At 43.0% G+C, this 21,176-nt stretch overlaps 1 protein-coding gene across 8 annotated transcripts in view; it reads right to left on the bottom strand.

Annotated features, from left to right (window-relative positions):
* Nucleotides 1-799: 799 nt before the first annotated feature.
* gramd1a (GRAM domain containing 1A) overlaps nt 800-21,176 on the bottom strand; it is a 39,880-nt gene continuing 19,503 nt past the window's right edge. For 7 of the 8 annotated variants that reach the window (XM_047598826.1, XM_047598824.1, XM_047598825.1 and 4 more), the window contains 16 exons: nt 20,573-20,676; nt 20,377-20,472; nt 20,084-20,164; nt 18,704-18,822; nt 15,791-16,097; nt 13,373-13,526; nt 12,401-12,547; nt 8,869-8,990; nt 7,227-7,369; nt 6,728-6,831; nt 5,595-5,825; nt 4,276-4,360; nt 3,866-3,877; nt 2,893-3,000; nt 1,345-1,465; nt 800-1,246 (listed from right to left, as the gene is read on the bottom strand). In XM_047598826.1, the coding sequence (XP_047454782.1) occupies nt 1,145-1,246; nt 1,345-1,465; nt 2,893-3,000; nt 3,866-3,877; nt 4,276-4,360; nt 5,595-5,825; nt 6,728-6,831; nt 7,227-7,369; nt 8,869-8,990; nt 12,401-12,547; nt 13,373-13,526; nt 15,791-16,097; nt 18,704-18,822; nt 20,084-20,164; nt 20,377-20,472; nt 20,573-20,676 (2,036 nt within the window). In that variant the 3' untranslated portion in view covers nt 800-1,144. The remainder of the gene's footprint in view (nt 1,247-1,344; nt 1,466-2,892; nt 3,001-3,865; nt 3,878-4,275; nt 4,361-5,594; nt 5,826-6,727; nt 6,832-7,226; nt 7,370-8,868; nt 8,991-12,400; nt 12,548-13,372; nt 13,527-15,790; nt 16,098-18,703; nt 18,823-20,083; nt 20,165-20,376; nt 20,473-20,572; nt 20,677-21,176) is intronic. The other variant, XM_047598829.1, reaches the window with a different exon arrangement.

Genomic DNA, 21,176 nt, shown 5'->3' on the forward strand with positions numbered 1-21,176 from the left:
AATCATAAAGATAGAAAAAGAATAAAAATAGATGAAAGTCTGCTGAAATCTTACAAACACACACATGAAAACAGAAACAAACAAACAAAAAGAAGAAGAAGAAGAAATACTGCAGGACTAATGGTTCCCTTTTTTCTTTCTTTCTCGGGACAACACAAAGTTCTGGTTGGTCCTCTTTGTTTTTCCAGACGTGAAAGAGAAAATCTTCAAGAACGAGACTATGAAAATGTAACTGGACTCCTGGTGAACGAACACACACACACACACACACACACACACACACACACACACACACACACACACTTTGCTTGTTTTTTCCACTGCTTCTACACACATTCACACACACACACACAACTCATCATCATCATCATTATTATTAATATTATTATTATTATTATTTACTACTGATGCTCGAGACATTCAACAAAAAAAAAAAAAAAAAGAATCACTATTGTCATTATTGCTGGGACCAGCAGTCGCTCTTCTCCTCTTGGTCCACATCGTAACAGCAACATCAGGTCTTTCTAAGCAGGACAGGACATGGACGTGGTCTTAATAAATACTGTAACAGGTCCCAACGCACTGACATGGAAACAGAGAGGAGCCTGGGAGCGAACAGGTTTCATATCCTCGGAAAGGTTTCGTTTTTTTTTGTTCCGCTCGCAGATCTCAGAGGTCTCGTCTGTTCTGCCTCAGCAGGCGTTCTCTACAGGCCAAAGGGTTCTAGCTGGTCTGACGTGGAGAAGCTCCACCTGTGAAATGTCAGAAGACGAACAAACGGCGTCTGTGATAGTCGAAAAAAAAAAAAAATTAAAAAATTAAAAAAAAAGAAGAAGTTGTGAGTGAAATAGACTCTGGCCGTGGTTGGAGTCGGGGCCACCAGTGGCCTCTTCATACTCTATTTACAGGTGAGGGTCAGTTATTGCTGTGGTCCTGAAAGTTGTCGAGTGGTTGAGGAAACTTCAAGTCAGTCAGGAGAAGAGAGGAGAGCCTGGACCGCTCTCAACTGGTTTCTGATTATGAGACATGAGATTAGACAGCATATCGATCGGCTGAGCCAGTCCACCAGTGGACGGGGTGGGGGGTGTCCAGAGGACGGGGGATAGTCGGCAGGGAGGGGGGTGTAGGCCGGATGAAGCCGGGCTCAGGCCTCAGTCAGGGACTCTGTGAGGGGGTCTGCAGACGAATCCTGCTGCACCTCCGAGACCACGATGCCCCGATGGAGCTTCTCTAAGGACTGCTTCATCTGGATAAACATGGGGGGGGGAGGGAGGGAGGAGGGGGGGGCTGGTCAGATACATGCGATGAAGACGTTGTTGTTGTTGCAGGTGGGAGTGAACTTACCTGGTCCAGGAGGGTGACGGAGGACTGGAGGATCTGCTGCCACTTACTGAGCTGAGCCTGATGAAACTGCCTCTGCAGCTGCAAGACCTGAGCCCACTCTCCAGCCGTCTGGGGCAAAGGGCTGAGGACATGTGGGGGGGGAATTAAACCGGAGAATGAGCTCGAAACCCACTCACGATTCAGCATCATCACCACAAACACCAGAGTCATTAACTTCCCTTTTTAAACAGCAGAGGGCGTCAACAACATTAAAAAATATCACTTTTAGTTGTTATACATCTAATATTCATACTTCTTAAATACTCATTCATTGCATAGTTTGTGTTCTGAAGTTATATCCGATCTCAGAAATAATTATTAAAGGAATCTTTTCCAGTCATAACATTTCTTTAAACTCATTCCGATACCGAAAAAGGTGTCGTTAACCCAGCGTCAGACATCGTATCGAATCGTGACCGGATGCAGAACTAAACTAGGAGATTCAAAACATCAAAACTACGAAAACTAATCATCGGTTCATTTGTGTAAAAGTAAGTGAATCCTTTCCGGTTTACGGGTAACTGCTGATCAGGGCAACTGGACTTGCAGAGTTTCTTGAAGACGTTAACCACCAGGTACTCACCTGTCCTCTTTCTCCAATGAATGGTTCTCTACCCATTATCAGTCAGAGGCTCCAGTCTCAAGATGTGAATGTGAGTTTCTCACGTTCTTATATAAACCCCAACTCTCCATCAGTCTTTAACAAATGACAAACTACTCGGAGCAAACGTCTACAAGAAACCCAACATGTTGCCTTTCTTTCAGCATCTTTTTTTGAGATGAACCGTGACCTGGAGGACTGAGAACCTTCACGGACGTCTTTGCTGGAGCTTAATCACTTCACACCGACTTTTCACCGGGAACCATTTGTGGGTGGGAGGAAGTCGGGGTTTTTATAAACTAGGTGCTGGTTTTCTAGTTAGCTGCCAAGAGAAGATTTGATCTCCAATCAACAGTACGATCCTGTGTTCCCAGCAGAGATGGGTACGGATGCTAACGGTAGTAACCGGACTGATCTGGCTGCTTCCTTTTGGTGCGAGTGAGTTTTTAATTAGCTTAGCCTCCTTAGCTCTATTGCCGCAGTTTTTCTCCTGCATGGATGGAAGTGAACTTTCAAAATGTCTAAGACCAAACGTTTGTCAAAAGTTTCACCTCTAAAGATTCAGACTGTTCAACCTGCAACGAGGGAGGAAACACCTGGAACTAGATTCAACATCTGACCACACGTAGCATTTTATTAAAAGAGCAGAGATGTAGCGTCTCTGATCCCTGACAGACCCCACGACACTGGTTTAATATTTATTTTATATTGGTTCTTAGTCTTAGTTGTATTTATAGTATTAAACTTAATATTCTGTTCAACTTTGACGTCACAAAATGACTTTTTTTGAAGTTTGCAAGTTGTTATTCTTTTAGCTCCAGCACCTTAACGATACCCATCCCTAGTTCCCAGGGGACGAGTGGAAAGAACAGTCTGTATTTGTTTAGGAAACATTGCATCGTGTTTACCTGTCAGCAACAGAGTACGAGTGCCACGTCTCCAGTGTATGAGCCGCCCTTTCCAGAGCGTACAGCTTGTAGAACAGCAGCATGTTGAGAGCCACCAGCACCACAAGGCTGTCAGGAGAGAGAGGAGGACTTTAAACCATTTCACCCACCGGTACAAATAAAAATAAATAGTGTGTTTGAGGGTTTGTCACTGTTGTGTGTTCTGATACAGGAACAATCCACCAGATATCAGCCCCTGAACACGTCAAGTTAATCCCAGTTAAACCTCGGACGGACTGAGCTGATACACGAGGTCTGTAGATGGAAGTAAAGGTGGTAGAAAGTGGAGTAAAGGGAACTTAAAAAGGGACCAGACACAAGCTAAAGTATTCACCCGCTCTCCTGTGGTTTTATGAAAAAAGAATCACGGCCGATTTAATTTCATGATGCTGCCACCGCCGTGCTTCACAGTGGAGACGTTTGGTTTTAATGAGGCAGAAATGGAGGTTCAGACCAGACATTATTTCTGTTAAACACCAAAGAACTAGTTAGAACTAGGAGTTAGAACTTTGGACGAACTCTAGAGATATAATTTCTCTCTCTCGTTTTTGTTGGCGTTAAGCTTTGACTGGCGGAGAACATGTGCAACACTTATGGTGTTCAGAGTTTCTCCCAAATGAAACTTTGGACTTCTTCGTCTTAGGTGTCCTGGTGTCCTCCGTTAGAAAAGTCCTAGGTGTCCTGGTGTCCTCTCTGCTTTAAAAGAGGGTGAATACTAGAGCTACACATGTGTTAATGTTAACATGGTGAACGTGGACTCGATGTGGAGCTGAAAAAAACTTGAGCAGTTTTACAAGAAAAAAATAAATAAAAAAAGCTTGAAGTAAAACTGTCCAGATGTTTGAGGTCTGACTGAGACCTGGTGGATTGTTCCCGTGAGAACGTCATTATTCTCGTGTCTGCAGCCGGTAAAATCAAAGCCTCTCATACGAACCTGATACAGATCCTATGCACAAGAAGTATTGCAGAAAAAGGGAAGGGGAGAAGAGAAACAGCCAGAAAAGGCATAAGGAGGCCGTTAGTAGGCAGAATATCCAAAGCGTCTGAATGAGGACACATTCAGAGGTGGATCAAACCAAAACAGCAGGAAGCTCATGTTCTCAGAAACATACAATCAAACCAGGTGTGTGTATAACTGAAAGGACGTCAACATGCAGACACACACATGTACTGTAATGTTTTCCAGTCTAACAGGCAGAAATCTCCTTCCTCGCTACAAAAACGCTCCAGGTAACTCGTTAGAGAGAGATTCATGTGATTAGGGTCCAGCAAAACCCAAAGCATGCTGGGAAACAGCCAGAGGACGAGGCAGAGCACAGGAATATAGAAGGTCTGCGTTCTTACATGAAGCTGACGATGAGGAGGATGGTGGATATACTGTTGTGTCCTCCTCCACGTGAACGTTCCCCCAGTTTCAGATACGGAGCATCTGAAAGAAAAATCATCTCTTTATAAGAATTACTCAAAACATCAACAGATTTTCACACAAAACCTGAAAGTAGACGAAGAGAACCCAGTAAAAAATTATACTTGGGTTCTTCTGGAGAACCACTGGTGTTCTTGGGCTCCTTGTCTTCCTCCATGACCCAGTTTCTCTTCACATTCAGCTCATGGACTCATGTCCTGACATTTTCTTTCAGAGTTCACTGGTAGAAGTCACAGTTCATTGGTCCATCAATGATGAGCAGATGCAGCAGAACAGGCCCAAACCAGGACATTAGCGCCCCCATGTGTCATGGAGGGATGAGGTTCTGATGCTGGAATGCAGTGTTGGTTCATCTCCAAACATTTAAACCAAACTATTCTACTCTGGTCTCATCTGTCCACTAAACATTGTCCCACATGTTCTTTGTGGACAGAGAGCAGTGTCTTTGGTTGTTGAGTGGATTCATCAACATGAACATCAGCCAATGTGAGAGAGGCCTTTAGCTGCTTAGAAGTTCCCCTGGGTTCCTCTGGTTCCTCTCCCACTATGATGGAGTGATGTTTGTTGGTGGACCACTCCTGTGGAGGGGAACAGTCGTCTTCAATCTGTCTGACTCTCTGTGGATTATTTGTGGCTTCCAGACTCTTTACAGATGGTTGTGGAACCTTTTCCAGCCTGATGAGCAACAACAACTCTTTTTCTGAGCTCCTCACAAAGCTCCTTTCATCTGTTGTCATCACACACTTCAACACAAACATGAGACAAATCCCTGATTTATAGAAACTAAACCAGGACCTGAGTCTCATCATTGATGGAAACACTTGTGAAACATGGACTCTGGTTGGATCTGGTTGATTGGGATCTCTTTGTCTACTTTCAGGACTTTTATGTAAAAACACTTTAAGTAAAGTGTGTTTTTGTGTCCATGTGTTTGATTGGGTTCTCTTTGTCTACTTTCAGTACTTTTATGTAAAAATACTTGTGTATTTTTTGTGTCCTTAATTGTGTCTAGACGTTGCTCAGAGTCTTTACAGGACATAACTAACGTGGCCCTGAAGACGACAGCTACGAGAATTAAAAAAAACAAGTTTTTACAAAGAGTGAAACTTGTTCCTGACGGTTTTAGTTCATGAGTTTTGGACGTGGCTCCAGACAGAACCACTAGAGGTCAGCGTTAGCATAGAAGTAAAAGGTTTCATTGTTCTCAACATCAGCACCAGCATCGGCATCGACTCACTGGCTTCTCGCCGGTCCCTGTCCTCCCCGACCCCTCGGTCTCCTCGGTCTCCCGGGCCGACGCCTCCTCCCTCCCGCTCCCGCTCCCTCTCGCCCTGCCGCCGCGAGCAGGTGCGTTTCCTGCGGCGAAGGGCCGGCGGCGTCTTGGTGGCGTCGGCGCCGACCGCGTCGCCCGTGGTAACCACGGAAACCTCCGACTGCAGCAGCGTCTCCAGCTTGTTCACCTCGCTCTCTGCAAACAGACGGGACGGATTTAAACACACAGAACCCAGGACGAGCAGCGAGAAGGGCTGATACGCCAGCTGGTGTTTAATTAGCTTTGATTAAAAGTGTATTTGTCCACTTAAAGGCTTTGAAGCAACACGCTGACGGCTCAGGTTACAAACCGTGGCTATTACACCACCTTTAAAAAGACCTTAAACAGAACCTTGGTCATCATGGTGTATTGTCTGCGTGTTTTTTAAGATACCTGCTTCATGATTAATGTGCATTGTCCTAATCAAATAAATAAGAAAATAAATAAATAACAAAACACGTGAGGATGTCTTGTAACTTTTTTCTAAATTAAAGGTGAATCGATGGAATATGTGTGTGGGGATTTTATTTGTGATGGATGAAACACTAAACTGGGTCAGGACGGCTTTTAAAATCCAAGCAATTCAAATTTGCTCTGGTATCAGCACCAAAACCAGAAAAACATCTCCTTAGTTTATGATTTTTTATCTGAACGCTCTCAGAAAGTGTGGCTCAATCAATACGTGAAGCTTCAAAGCACAATAACGTGGTGTCAGTTTGGTTTTTATCCTCCTCAGTATGTCTAGCGATGGGATACTGCCATGATGCTAACGGTGCTAATGCTAACGGTAGTGATTAGCTTAGCCTCCTTAGCTCTGTTGGTTTATTTATTTCTTAGTCTTAGTTGTATTTATATTATTTAAATTAATATTCTGTTCAACTAACACGTCACTAAATGCCTTAAAAATAAAAAGGCTCCGTTTTTAGAACAAAGTTTGTCTGTTTTGGTTCTTTACGGTTTCTAAGGCACCGGTTTGGCTCCGGGACCAGATAAAACCTGGACCAGACGCGTCCCCTGTTTGGTTCTGTGTGCGTTCGGAGGTGAAGCCGGCGTCTCACCCATGTGTCTGTAATACTCGTCGATGCCGCTCCACGTGTTCTTCTCGATCAGAGCTTTGACCAGACTCCACGGCTGCTTCCTGTAGCAGATGTCTGAGGAAACTCTGGGCGGAGAAAGAGAAGAGACACGGTCAATTCTTCTCAAGTTAAAGATGAATTCAGTTTTATTTAAGTTGCAGCTGAACTACCTGTTGCTACAAAAGACTCACTGGCTTTTCTAAACATCACATAAGCATTCGAATACTTTTAACAAGTAACTAAATGAAGTCAGAAACAAAAATAAATGAATAAATCGTAAATTAAAGCCAGTCACTGGAGAGTTTACATGTTCAATCGACATTTAGAAGCAGCCTGAAGCCTCAAAAACCAGACTGATCCATTCATTTATTTAGATATTCATAATTTTATGTTATAGGCCCGTTTAAATCTATAAAAATCAAACTCCGCACTGTTGCATGCTTGCGTAGGAGCCCTGCTGAGTTGTGTTTATGACCCGTACCTGAGCCGGCTCTTGTGTTTGTTGATGGAGGTGAGGCAGTATCTGTGGACCGTGTAGAAGTAGTCCTGGTAGGGGATGCCGGAGGTGATGACCTCCGAGTCCACCACCAAGCACTCGCCCCGGGCGCTGCTTTTATGCAGCGTCTGTCAGCGGGGACAAAATAAAACCACAAAACTAAAGCGTCTCATGTGACAGTTTTAGATTAACAGAATCTGAGCTGAGGTCTGAACGGTAAAAAACGACCGTCACCGTGTTTATACTCAAAAAAACAACTGGACCTGTGGGTTTTATCGAATCCTGTTCACACCTTGACTCATGAGTTTCCACTAATTGGAAGAAAGAAATGAACCGGATTAAAAATAACTTATCAGACTCTAGTCATGTGACGTCCAGGTGGTAAAGACCTAAAGTCTCCGGGAGACATTTAAGTCCAGACGTCTTCGTTCCAGCGTGTTTTCTAATTTATTCGCTGCAGGAAGCAAACGCTGCCGCAGCTTTTTACACAGGTTTCTTTGCACAAATAATCTGCTTTTTTGAATCTTGCACAAACTACGACCACATTTTATAATCTCAGCAATTAAATGATATTAGCAATATTCATTTTAATTCCCCTTCCACACACAATACACAGAAAGGCTTTATATTTCTTTTTGTGCTGTTATTTTTTGAATATTCTTTTAAATTTCTTATTGTTTCTTCTATATATTCTTGTCTAATTCGACGCTACGATGACGTGGGATAAATAAACAGCGTCTTTTAGAGTTTAGAGAATCTAAACCTTTAATCCTGTTCAATGATTCTTCAGTGAAATCGACCAAATATTTGAGCTGTAACACGAAGCAACGGAACAAACACCAACATAGTATATCAGCAAAGATAATATCGAAATAAAATCAGCTTTTTAAATTCATCTCTCCTCCATCTTTATTTCACCGCCTACATCAGCAGATGTGTTCGTTGGAGGAGGAGGAGGATGTAGGAGGAGGAGGATGAAGGATGAAGGAGGTTCAGAACAGGCCCCTGATTTTATTTTCTTGAAGAAATAGTGCATCTATGGCTTTGAATACACACACACAGACCTCATCATAAACATTTTACAGGGAAAAGGCTGATTTAAGTGCTGTGTTGACCATTTTTCTCATGAATGAAACTCTAATATTCCAGAATGAATTATTTCATTGTGTCACGGCTGAGAGATTAAAAAAATGTAGTTTTAATGGAAGTCAATGGGACATTTTTGTCCACAAAAACTAACAACTCAATCAAGTCAATATTTCAGATAATCTTGGTCGTAACCAAGATTGATCTGAAAAAATGTCCCAACCAACATTAGTTTTATGAAAAACAGATAATTTTTCATGTTAAACTGGCATTTAAAGGGTTAAAATTCCTTAAAAATTACAGAATTTGTGGAGAGATTTATGCAGAAAAAATCTGTTAAGCTTTTATAGCAGTTTGTGGACACAGACGTCTTGTCCGCTGAGGTCACGTGGGTGCAGTGAATTAAACAGATGCCTGAGGGTTAAATAATCAGACGTACGTTCAGTGTTTCATGTCCCCCTTTTTAACGCAGCACAATGTCCCTCTGTAGTTATTTGCCTGAGGGCTAAATGCTAAAAGCCGGCGTGGGTCCAGGACTGACCTGCGTCTCCACCACTGGGGCGGTCTTGGGGCCCAGGGGGTTGTTGAGGGCGATGGTGTAGCTCAGCACACGGCTGGTGCTGCCACTGCCGCCGTCCTGCTGCCACTCACCCACCGACAAGTCTGAGAGGAGACGGAGACGAGACGTTAAAGTGGAAGCGACGGAGGGGACGGACACGAGAGGCTGGACACTCATGAATGGACAGAGAGAGAGTACAAGCTCATTCGTGACAAGAAAGAAATGCCCCAATTAGAGCGACACAATGTTCCCCCCTCCGGCGGATACAGGGCCCCCGAAAAACCCACGTTCCACTTCTGTCTTCATTCGAGCAACAACAACAAAAAAACACACATTCACGCAAAGACGACTTCAAATAAGAGAAATAAAGATGTCGTCTAAGCCTAAATGACTAGCGTGGCGTCCTCGTTAGAGACACACTCTAGAGGAGGGGGTAACTAGATTAGTGGCCATCAGCTGGGCCACTGTCCGCACCAACAACGTGACGAGAGACACCAATCTGCCATTAGATTATGACCACTGGTTGTGTGGTGACAGTGGATCTAGTCCAGACGGCAGCAGGGCAACAAACTGCAGTTCATCGAGTGGCCACTAGAGGCTCCATAACGGAGCAGGTCCCCCATAAAAAAAACAACTTTACAGCATCATTAAACGTGTTTCCAGCCTGATACTAAAAAACTAGTCATTCATTTCCTCGTATACATGAAAGAATACGACCAAACTGGTTCTATGAGAAGGAGGAGAACCAGGGTCATTGGTTCTTATAGAAAGGAGTCAGAACAGCTCTGATGGAAGCTCAGAACTGAACCTGGTAGACCTGGAGGAAGGTAGTTCTGGTTCTGATGGATCTAACCTGGTGGTCGCTTGACACCAGGGTGCATTATGGGTAGAACAGGGTGGATGTTCCTGTGACTCGTAGCTCCACCCTCTCATGAAGACAGGATGTCTGATTTATTGGTGGGTCTCTCACCCGTCCCGCTCTTCTCTCCACTAAAGCAAATTAGTCCTGGTCACATGCTCTGCGCCTTACGTTCATTTATAAAAACTCTCTGGGTAAAATTCCTTCTTATTTATCACCTCTTTGAACATGCAAACCACATCTGCTGAAAGGACATTTTGCCCTTCGTCGTTGTTCCAAAAATAAGAACCAACTTGGGAAAAAAAAAGACTTGGAATGAACTTAAATCCAAACTGCATCTAGTAAACCTCACACCTGTGACTGAATATAAAGCTCTAAAGGAGTCCAGGCTTTTCCATATGCAAGTTGTTTTAATGAAGTATGTTGTAATTCATATGTTGTTTGTTTTTATCTTTTACTTCTGTAACCGTGTGGCCGGTATCTGGACCAGGTAAAAGGGATATCAGTGGCACTAACCCGGTCCAATAAAGCCTAAATAAAAATAAAAAAATTCTTTAAAACTATCAATTTGAAAACTGCAGAGACAGAGAAGCAGCTGTAAACACTAAAGTGGAGACATGCTACTACCAATCAGCGTCGCAGGAGGTCTTAATGTTATGTCTGCCTGCTACACACTGAGGATAAGAGAGTGTGATATCATCCACTGAGACCCGCCTCAACAGTTCACTGAGCAGCAGACACGAATTAAAAGAAACTGTCTCGTAACCTCCTCTGTCTCAACAGGAAAGACTTGCTCGGCGTCGCCGTTGTGAAACAAGTCGATGCAAGTTGAGGTTGTTGAAATGTTGAAAATTCCAACACAGTGCGGGAACATCACGACATCGCCGTGAGTTCACAGACACAGAAAGATCTCCACACCGAGATATTTCAATCTCCCAGCCCAAAAAACAACACCTCGAATTAGACCCTCTCCTGTGGAATCAATTCCCAGTTCGGGGTCAGGGCGACAACGCCTCCACTTTAAAGAAGCGACCTTCTTTTACCCAACACTGAGCTCATATCCTCTACTTTCTTTTCTTGCTCTGAGCTCATATCCACTACCTTCTTTTATCCAACACTGAGTTAATATCCTCTACCTTCTTTTATCCAACACTGAGCTCATATCCTCTACTTTCTTTTCTTGCTCTGAGTTAATATCCTCTACTTTCTTTTATCCAACACTGAGCTCATATCCTCCAGTTTTCTCTATTACTGAGCTCATATCCTCTACTTTCTTTTCTTGCACTGAGCTCTTATCCTCTACTTTCTTTTATCTAACACTGAGCTCATATCCTCTACTTTCTTTTATCCAACACTGAGCTCATATCCTCTACTTTCTTTTATCCAACACTGAGCGCATATCCTCTACTTTCTTTTATCCAACACTGAGCTCATATCCTCTACTTTCTTTTATCCAACACTGAGCTCATATCCTCTACTTTCTTTTCTTGCTCTGAGTTAATATCCTCTACTTTCTTTTATCCAACACTGAGCTAATATCCTCCAGTTTTCTCTATTACTGAGCTCATATCCTCTACTTTCTTTTCTTGCTCTGAGCTCCTGTCCTCTACTTTCTTTTATCTAACACTGAGCTCATATCCTCTACTTTCTTTTATCCAACACTGAGCTCATATCCTCTACTTTCTTTTATCCAACACTGAGCGCATATCCTCTACTTTCTTTTATCCAACACTGAGCTCATATCCTCTACTTTCTTTTATCCAACACTGAGCTCATATCCTCTACTTTCTTTTATCCAACACTGAGCTCATATCCTCTACTTTCTTTTATCCAACACTGAGCGCATATCCTCTACTTTCTTTTATCCAACACTGAGCTCATATCCTCTACTTTCTTTTATCCAACACTGAGCTCATATCCTCTACTTTCTTTTCTTGCACTGAGTTAATATCCTCTACTTTCTTTTATCCAACACTGAGCTCATATCCTCTACTTTCTCTCTGAGCTCATATCCTCTACTTTCTTTTCTTGCTCTGAGCTCCTGTCCTCTACTTTCTTTTATCTAACACTGAGCTCATATCCTCTACTTTCTTTTATCCAACACTGAGCTCATATCCTCTACTTTCTTTTATCCAACACTGAGCGCATATCCTCTACTTTCTTTTATCCAACACTGAGCTCATATCCTCTACTTTCTTTTATCCAACACTGAGCTCATATCCTCTACTTTCTTTTATCCAACACTGAGCTCATATCCTCTACTTTCTTTTATCCAACACTGAGCTCATATCCTCTACTTTCTTTTCTTGTTCTGAGCTCATATCCTCTACTTTCTTTTATCTATTACTGAGCTCATATCCTCTACTTTCTTTTATCTATTACTGAGCTCATATCCTCCACTTTCTTTTATCCAACACTGAGCTCATATCCTCTACTATCCTTTCTTGCACTGACCTCTTATCCTTTACTCCCTTTTCTTGCACTGAGCTCTTATCCTCTATGTTTTTTTATCTGCCCTCTTATTTCCTATCATGTCTAGTCATGCAATTCTGTGCTACTACTATTTAACAGTACCGTCTTCCTGCAGAAAGTTACTGACTTAACATAAATAACGTGTTTTTTGTTGTTGTTGCTGCTTTTGTTTTGTTATCCTACCAGTAAAGTGCCTCTGGGAGAAGAGATGCTGGATGAAGTGTGTGTCTGCAGAGAAGAGCAGGTCGTGCAGCTTGTCCACGCTCATGCGGACCACGGTGTTGATATGTAGCCGGCCGCTGAGGTTAGTGCAGAACGACTCCACTTCACCTGCGCCGCGAAAGAAAATAGAACATGTAGTTATCAGAGAACATGTAGTAAATATTTGAGCAAGGGGTCAAACATTTATCTCCAGGGTTGTAAACCTAAAGCATACGATGTGTAAACGTTAAGGCGCTTGCTTTGTAGATACATTTGACTCAACGCTACTGAGCCGCTACTAGCTTATTCAAATCTCCTGAGACATTAAACCTCCAAGGAATCAGAACATCAAATACTAGGAGGATGTTTTGATCAGGTTCAGAACAGATGTTGGAGTGAATCACAAGCATATAAATAAGGTACAGCTCTTCTAAAGTGCAGCCAAAGCTAGTAGAGCTCCCCCTGGTGGCTGGAGGCTGTAGTATAGGTCAGAAGCTCCACATCCTTTTTTGTTTTGGTTCATTATTTGACGCTATAGAAACAGGAGGTGACATGACGGCGACCACCAGTTGCCATGTCAACCACTCGGTAAAGCGCGAAAGTTTTACAAAATTAATTATATAAATAAGTTCAGTGTATAAACCAACATTTCCTTGTAACTGGTGGAGGCAGAACAGAGCGTAGCATTAATTAAAAGTCTCTCACACGTTAAGTTCTCCTTTATTTTTGGGACAAAGTTCAGATTGAAAGCTTCCATCCTCAGAGGAAAGTAAAGGTAAATAAAGATGCTGGTTATTATATAGAAAATGAGTAATTTAACTCCACACGGCTCCTCTGAGACGGTCAACTACTAATCAGGTCAAATAATGTGGACAGAAGACGAGGAGAAAGCAGACGCCTCCAATACTCTGAGCTCCGTTTTGGATTCATCACCTGGTCTGAAACAACACTCACTTTCTTCTTGTGTGTCTGAGGAGTTGCTGGGATCCGTGGGCAGCTCCTCGTCGTTGGTGATGTCCAATGAGGAGAGGTTTCCCAGACTGGTGGTTGGTTGAGGCAGCATGTGATTGGCTGAGTCAGACAAGCCGTCGCCGCCCTCTTCCAGATTCTAGATGCAGAGGAACAACGGAGGACAGTTAGCAAGAGGTTTGAAGGGAAATCACCCCATTGTCATATGACTCTAGAGGAGGGAGGCTGATTTGATGCAGACACACTTGGCCTGGGATGTTCAGAGCGTCTCAGCTGCAGATTTTTCTACTTGTTTGCTCTTCTTCTTGTTTTGAAATGTAAATTTTTTTTGAAACATGTCACACGAATCCAAAAAATTGTTTGCATTCTGTTCCATTGTTTCCTTTCATTTTTTATTTGTAAATTGTGTGGAGCAGTTTGCCCTACGACGTTAATATACGTTAAACTGCACTTAATTTATGATGGTATTTGGTTCATGTTTCAATCTAGTAAAAAAAATACATATTATGCATTTAATATGGATATTAGTGCTTATATTGACTTCTTTAAGCAAATGTATTATTATTAGCATTATTATTATTGAATATAGAAATATGCTTCATCTATGCTGTAAACTCTCCAGCTCAGCTGATGTAAATGTGAATAACTTTCTTCTTGTCAAGAGAAACATGTGGAAGCGCTGAGGATGAACTTATTGTTAAAAAGATTCCAGCTTTAATTAATACTGCCTGACTGTGTGGTTTCACAGACTCGTTGATATGAAACAATAAGTTACACTAAATGTTTGGCATTTGATTGTTGAAGACAGAAAACTTAATGTGGGAAATGCAAAACCTTGATGTATTATAAAAAACAAAAGTCTCCAGTGTTTTTAGTTCAGATCTTGTATTGATGATGTCAGAGTTTCTCTCTGGGGTTCAGCACGAACTAATTATCCAATAGGAGGCTCTGAACTATGAGCTCCGTTACTTCCAGGTGGAGACTTTTATTTTTGGCCAGACTGTGTATTAAGAAAACTTTACACAACTAAATATTATTAACTCTGACCTACATATATAAAATGTCCGATTATGAGGTCAAGAAGATGTCGTTCATTTACAACATTTGAAGGGAGCAGCGATGAAAGCGTTGCTCTTCTGGAACGATGAAGAAACAGAGTTGTGTAGTTTGGAAACGCCATTTCAAAATTTGATGTGGGTTTCCCAGCACATACAAAGGAGAAAAGTCAGGCCACGGTGGGAAAAGACGCGTTACGACATGACCAGAGATCACGATTAGAGTCCTCACAACACATTCAAGTATTAAACGGGATTGTTTGAATAATTTTTCCAATGTTAATGTAAATTAATGTCTTATCTTTATGCTGCACGTTGTTAATAATGCAACAAACCAAGGAAAAAATGACAAGTATTGTCCAGAATAATGTTGTCAGAGCATCTGTGTTGCAATTTATCCATCTGCTTGATCCAACTCATGGTAACTCAGATAACTTGTAAAGAAATGCATCTAGTAAGAGTCAGAATATATTTTTTACATTTGTATTTATATTATATTTCAAATTTCCAATTCTCTGTAAATAGAAGATTTTTCACCATCTTGTATGTACTTTGTGCCTGCACTGATAATGAGAAGTTCTCCAAACTCGTTCTACACTGTATAATGACATTAAAGGGCGTTTATCTATTCTATTCTATTCTATTCTATTCTATTCTATTCTAAAGTTCAGCCAGTGTGGACAGTTCCCACATTTCTTGAAATAATAATAACATAAATAAATAAATAACTAGCATTTATGGCTTATATTTAGGCATTCCTTTAATTATTTATGGCACATATCTGCAGGTAGTTTTTTATTTATTTATTTATTTTTATTTTATTTTAATGCAGGACCTAGATATGTAGCCTACATCGGTCTGAGTCATTTCTACTTGTACACTAGTCGGCGCTGCATCTTTTTGCCATTTGGGTTAATTTTGTTTCTACTTCCGAGTCGTACAAATGACAACATCTCCAAACCTCCTCAGTTCACCTCACCAGTTATTTACTGATACAAAACAATCAATTTGAAAACTGCAGAGATGGAGAAGCAGCCGCAAATACGAAAGAGGAAGCAAGGCTACGACCAAATGGACCAATCACAGCTCTTGAAGAAGCTACATTTCTGGGCAGGTCAGCTACATCAACTTAAAGCAGAAGTCTGAACTGTGGGTTAGTGCTTCTTTGACCATGTCTCCAAACTACTGAACGGATTAATCCAGTGTTTATCAGCCTCGATCACGACCGAAGAAGTGGCTCGACGCCTCAAATCCACGTACGTTGCTCCTCGGTTTGTGTTTGGTTTTTGAAAATAAGAGGTGTCTGTGCAATTAGAAAGCAGAAATCAGGATTCTCATTGTCACTCACAAAGGAGGCAGCAGCAGAGGCCGGGGCAGAGGCGTTGGTTGGGGTGGTGGACGGCAGCGAGCCGTGAGAGCTGGGCGGGCTGGGTTCAAGAGGGTCGGAGCTGAGCCGGCGCCCCGACGAGGAAGGCACCTCTATGGGCTGACAGGAAGCGGTGGAGGACGGCGGGGAGGATCCACAGAGGCTGGTGGCGGAGGAAGAAGTGGCTGGACCGCAGGGCACCAGGGCAGGAGGCGAGCCGCCCACGGAGGGAACCGACACCGAGCTCAGGTCCAGTAGATCAGTGACCGACACCGACTCCTCTCCTGGACTGAGGAAATGAGAAGGGAAAAAAAAGTTAGGACCTGATTTACTAAGATCCCAAATAAGAGGTGCTGCTAAACTGTGTGCACAGGCTTATAGATGCGCGTGTTGTTGGTTTGCATGTTGCGGGTGACCTGCTGCAGGTGCTAAAGTGGTGGAGGCCGCCCTATTTAAATAAGGATTTCCACTAAAAGCTCAAAATGAAATTTGAAACCATGGAAGAAAAGATGACAGAGGAAAAAATGTCTCCTAATAAAACATCAGCAAATAGAACAGGTGACGTCAAAATGGCGTCGCTGTCTCAATTATTTCTGCTTCTGCTTATGTTGCCATGAGTAGAAAGGATTAGTTCTCTCTCTCAAACATTTTAAATGCAGGCACAGAAATCAGTTTCAGTTTCCTGCACTAAATAATCTATTTGCATATTTTTGGCCCAATAATTTATATTATCTCATTCACTCCTCGAGTAGATCAGCTTCATCGCCAGTTTGCGCCTGTAATGACGTTTGTGTACGTTTATTTAAAATGTCCATTCTCTGATGAGTCACTGGCAAAATATTAGGAAGGCGGTCATAATGTTATGTCTGATCGGTGTATACGCTCAGTTGCATGTTCATTATGTAGACTAGTGAAAACATTCTAACATAAATAGTCCTGCACTTCATCTCGTCTTCTGGTATTCAGCATTTGTTTAAAATAACTGAGAGAGATGTTGATTCAACCGTGTTTTCATGTCAGAGGGGATTTAGAGCTGGACTGTTAGAGTGGAATGCATTCACTAGTGTACCTAATGAAGTGGCAAGGAGTGAACAAAGCCCAGAGTAGACACCACGAGGACGTACGCTGTCGCTAAAAAAAACACACCGCTCCTAAAAAATGATTTGTTCGCAGTCTGACATTTTCTACGTAACCGCGTGAAGACGGCGACACATCAAATACGCTTCAAAGATCAACCAGCGACAACAAAACGTTTGACCAAACCGCAAAGACGACAGCGAACCGGCGGCTGGTAGAGAGCTACCATTAGATGGGAGGCCCGAAAGTTAGAAAGAGCAACAGTTTATTCACGCTCGGTGGCCATTTTCTTCGCTTTGGACAAGCTGCATCTACAGGTCTCAACAAAAGCCAACAGAGACCCGACAACAGCCCACGACGTCCTGATAGAGGCCCCGAAAAAAGCCCACCACCATCCCAACATGGCCACCGACGGGCCAACAGAGGCCTCCAATGGCCCGTTGTTGGAAAATGTTCACTTTAGCCAAGCTGCAGACGGACACGGTGCAGACGGTGCAGAGAGGGTCACCAAAACCCAACAGTGGCTTCAGCAATGTCCCAACAAAGGCCCAACAGCGTTCTAGCAGTGGTCCACAAAAAGCCCACCGACGTCCCAACAGAGGCCCACCAACATCCCAGTACGGGCCTACCGACGTCCCAACAGAGGTCCACCAACATCCCAGTACGGGCCTACCGACGTCCCAACAGAGGTCCACCAACATCCCAGTACGGGCCTACCGACGGCCAACAGAGGCCCACCAACATCCCAGTACGGGCCTACCGACGTCCCAACAGAGGTCCACCAACATCCCAGTACGGGCCTACCGATGGGCCAACAGAGGCCCACCAACATCCCAGTATGGGCCTACCGACGTCCCAACAGAGCCTCAGTTGTAACAGAGAGCTACTATTAGCTTGGAGGCTAGAGAGTTAAGAAGCGCAGTTAATTCATGCCTGGTGGCCTCCCGACGTCCCAACAGAGGTCCACCAACATCCCAGTACGGGCCTACCGACGGGCCAACAGAGGTCCACCAACATCCCAGTACGGGCCTACCGACGGGCCAACAGAGGTCCACCAACATCCCAGTACGGGCCTACCGACGGGCCAGCAGAGGTCCACCAACATCCCACTACGGGCCTACCGACGTCCCAACAGAGGTCCACCAACATCCCACTACGGGCCTACCGACGTCCCAACAGAGGTCCACCAACATCCCAGTACGGGCCTACCGACGGGCCAACAGAGGTCCACCAACATCCCAGTACGGGCCTACCGACGGGCCAACAGAGGTCCACCGACATCCCAGTACGGGCCTACCGACGTCCCAACAGAGGTCCACCAACATCCCAGTACAGGCCTACCGACGGGCCAACAGAGGTCCACCAACATCCCAGTACGGGCCTACCGACGGGCCAACAGAGGCCCACCAACATCCCAGTACGGGCCTACCAACGGGCCAACAGAGGCCCAGCAACATCCCAGTACGGGCCTACCGACGGGCCAACAGAGGCCCAGCAACATCCTAAGAGAGGCCCAACAGAAGCCTGCAGATAGACGTAGTGCAGACTGCGCAGAGCGACTCACCAAAACCCAACAGTGTCTTCAGCAACTTTCCAAAAGACATAACATCCAAACGTGTCAACACAGGCCTCACGATGTCCCACCAATGTGTCAATAGCCAAATAAAACACATAAAAGCATCTTTACTCATTCGAACAGACCCTCAAAATCACATGAGCATCACACGGAGTCATTCAATGTAACCGACAGAAAAGTGTGACAATTAATAACGTACAGTTTCATTTATTCCTTGGACAAACACAAGGCTTCACACTCACAGCAGGCCGTTCATGTGTTCAGCGGTGGGCGAGACGTAGTCGTCGTCTTCACTCGTGAGGCCCAGCTCGGTGCCGTAACACTGGTGTACGATGTGCCACAGCTCTTTGGGCGATAGGGACTGTAGAAAAAATAATGACATAATATATAATATACACATAATAATAACACAACTCTGACTTCATCAGGATCAGGATTCATATCATGGACCACTGGATGTATGAGCTCTTTATGGACGGCCCGTGTGTAGACTAACATATACTGAGTAGTTTCAGAGTCATATAATGCAGCTAGTTAATTAAAACATAAACTAGTAAACTCACTTAGCCAGTTCATTAGGTACATCGGCCCTTCATGTATTCGTATCGTTAATGTTTAGCTGAGGTTGAAACAGCTTCGTGTCCCTAATGAAGTGGCAGGTTTCTCACCATCCATGAAGATTTAAGGTTTAAGTCAAAGTTTGCAGCATCTGATGGTTGTTGTTTGTCATTCTTTTGTGATCTGATTTAAATATTCATTATTTATTTTTCTTTGTTAAGGTTTGAGTTTAGACTTAAAGCAGGTTCATAAATACATTAGCATTTCTGTTTGATTATTTGTTGGTGCTTTTATTTTGAAGGTATCAGGTAACTGGGGAACACCAGGTTGTTTGCTCTTTGCTAATGGGAATAAAACACAACACATGACAAACCCAACTTTTTTTTTTTTGCCGGGACAACGGACTCTTTCCTCAAACCCTGCGTGATTTAACCTCCTGAGACCCAGGCTTTTATTTGTTATGCATTTTTAATTAGGACCTAAGAAGAATAAAAACTAAGCATCATCTTTGAACAAGAAGTAGTTTTTGGAAAAAAAAAAAAGGAAATGTCCTCATAAGTGGACATGGGGATTCACCAACGTGTTAGAACATATAACACGTGGCTGGAAAAAAGCAGTAAACAACGAAATCCCACTTCCTCAAATGAGGACTTGATGTTGTAGCTCGTTACTTTTGGTTGCATTTGTTAAATTTGTGCGTCATATCAAACTAGAAAAGTTAATAAGCGTAAACAAAAACCTGTTTAATTGGACATTTAACAAACCTAAAACTTAATGTCCACATATGAGGACGCAGGGTCTCAGGAGGTTAAATCCTTGAGTGCATCAGTGGCCGTTTGATTTGAATCTAGTTTTTTTTCATTGTCTTCTGTATTAGTTTGAGACAAACAGCCACCACAATTGTGTTCTTGAGACGCAGCTCAGTTTCCGCACTGAAACAAATGTCTGCGTTTCAAACCCGGCAAATAACAGTAATTTAAACCGCGTCCTGCTTCTTTTCTATTCTGAGATGTTAACTACCGGCAGCGCTAACCACCAGGGAGTCTAGGAAGAGGAGGCTGTACCTTGTCCAACAGAGCGTTCTGCCACAGACGGAAAATCATCATGAAGCTGCGATCCCTCGCTCCGAAGGAGGTGAAGAAATGCTGAAAGGGAGATTATAAATGAACGAGGAAGGAGGGGAGGGAGAAAAGACGTGAGAGTGGATTTAATGGATGCTTCCCGTCTGTTTGCTTTGTCGGCTTTTTTTTTTTTTTTACTGCTTCAACAAGCACTAAAAAAAAAAAAAAAAAAAAAAAAAGACAGTGGTAGTAAAACTACTCTTTGAAACCGTTAAGTGATGCGATCCGTCACAGACCTTCTCGTTGTCGGTGCTGATCTGGATGGCGTTCGGGATGAGCTTAGCCGTCTTCTCCTTGGTGATCGAGGTCACGTCTTTCAGCAGGATAGTGATCTGAGGGTTTATTGATCCGGAAACAAAGCCATTAAAAACTTAAAAAAACCAGCGCGTCGGTGTTTTGAGCTGCACGCGTTTGCATTTGCTGGTGACTTACGGTGGTTTCCCAGCGGAAGATGTTGCTGTAGAAGCAGAGCCAGTTCTCAGACAGGTAAAGACGCCCCTGCAGCAGAATGTCCTTCTGCAGAGCACACGAGTAGTCTGGCAAAATAAAACGAGGTCCAGAGGCTGGTTTTAAAGGGTTTGTTTGGCTCATTGTGGTTCTGCTGCTAAAACATACTTATATTCACTCATTTCTAATCACAGAATGTGGTTTAAAAACGTCGTAAAACTATGACGTGTTTAAAAAATAGAAAAAAGTCAAATGTGCACAGAAGCACTCTGAGGTTTGAGAATAAAATGAATCATAGTGAAGCCACATGAATAAATCCCAGTCTGCTGATAGAAGGAATACAAATATAACATAAAATAAAACTTATGGAAGAACTATTGATTGATGAACCCAGTCTTCTTCTCGGGGCCGTGTCCTTTTTGATATTTCAAGTTTGGTTTTAGACTCAATGATATGAAATAAACAAATATGAGTCAGATTTTCAATTTAAAAACAAACTAACAAAAACACTTAACAAGCATATTTTTTCTTTTGTTTTTTAATCTAAGAAACCAGAAAGAGAAGTAAAAGACTGGTTATTTGATTCATA

The sequence above is a fragment of the Mugil cephalus genome, chromosome 11 (genome assembly GCF_022458985.1).
Source record: "Mugil cephalus isolate CIBA_MC_2020 chromosome 11, CIBA_Mcephalus_1.1, whole genome shotgun sequence".
Classification (NCBI taxonomy): Eukaryota; Metazoa; Chordata; class Actinopteri; order Mugiliformes; family Mugilidae; genus Mugil; species Mugil cephalus.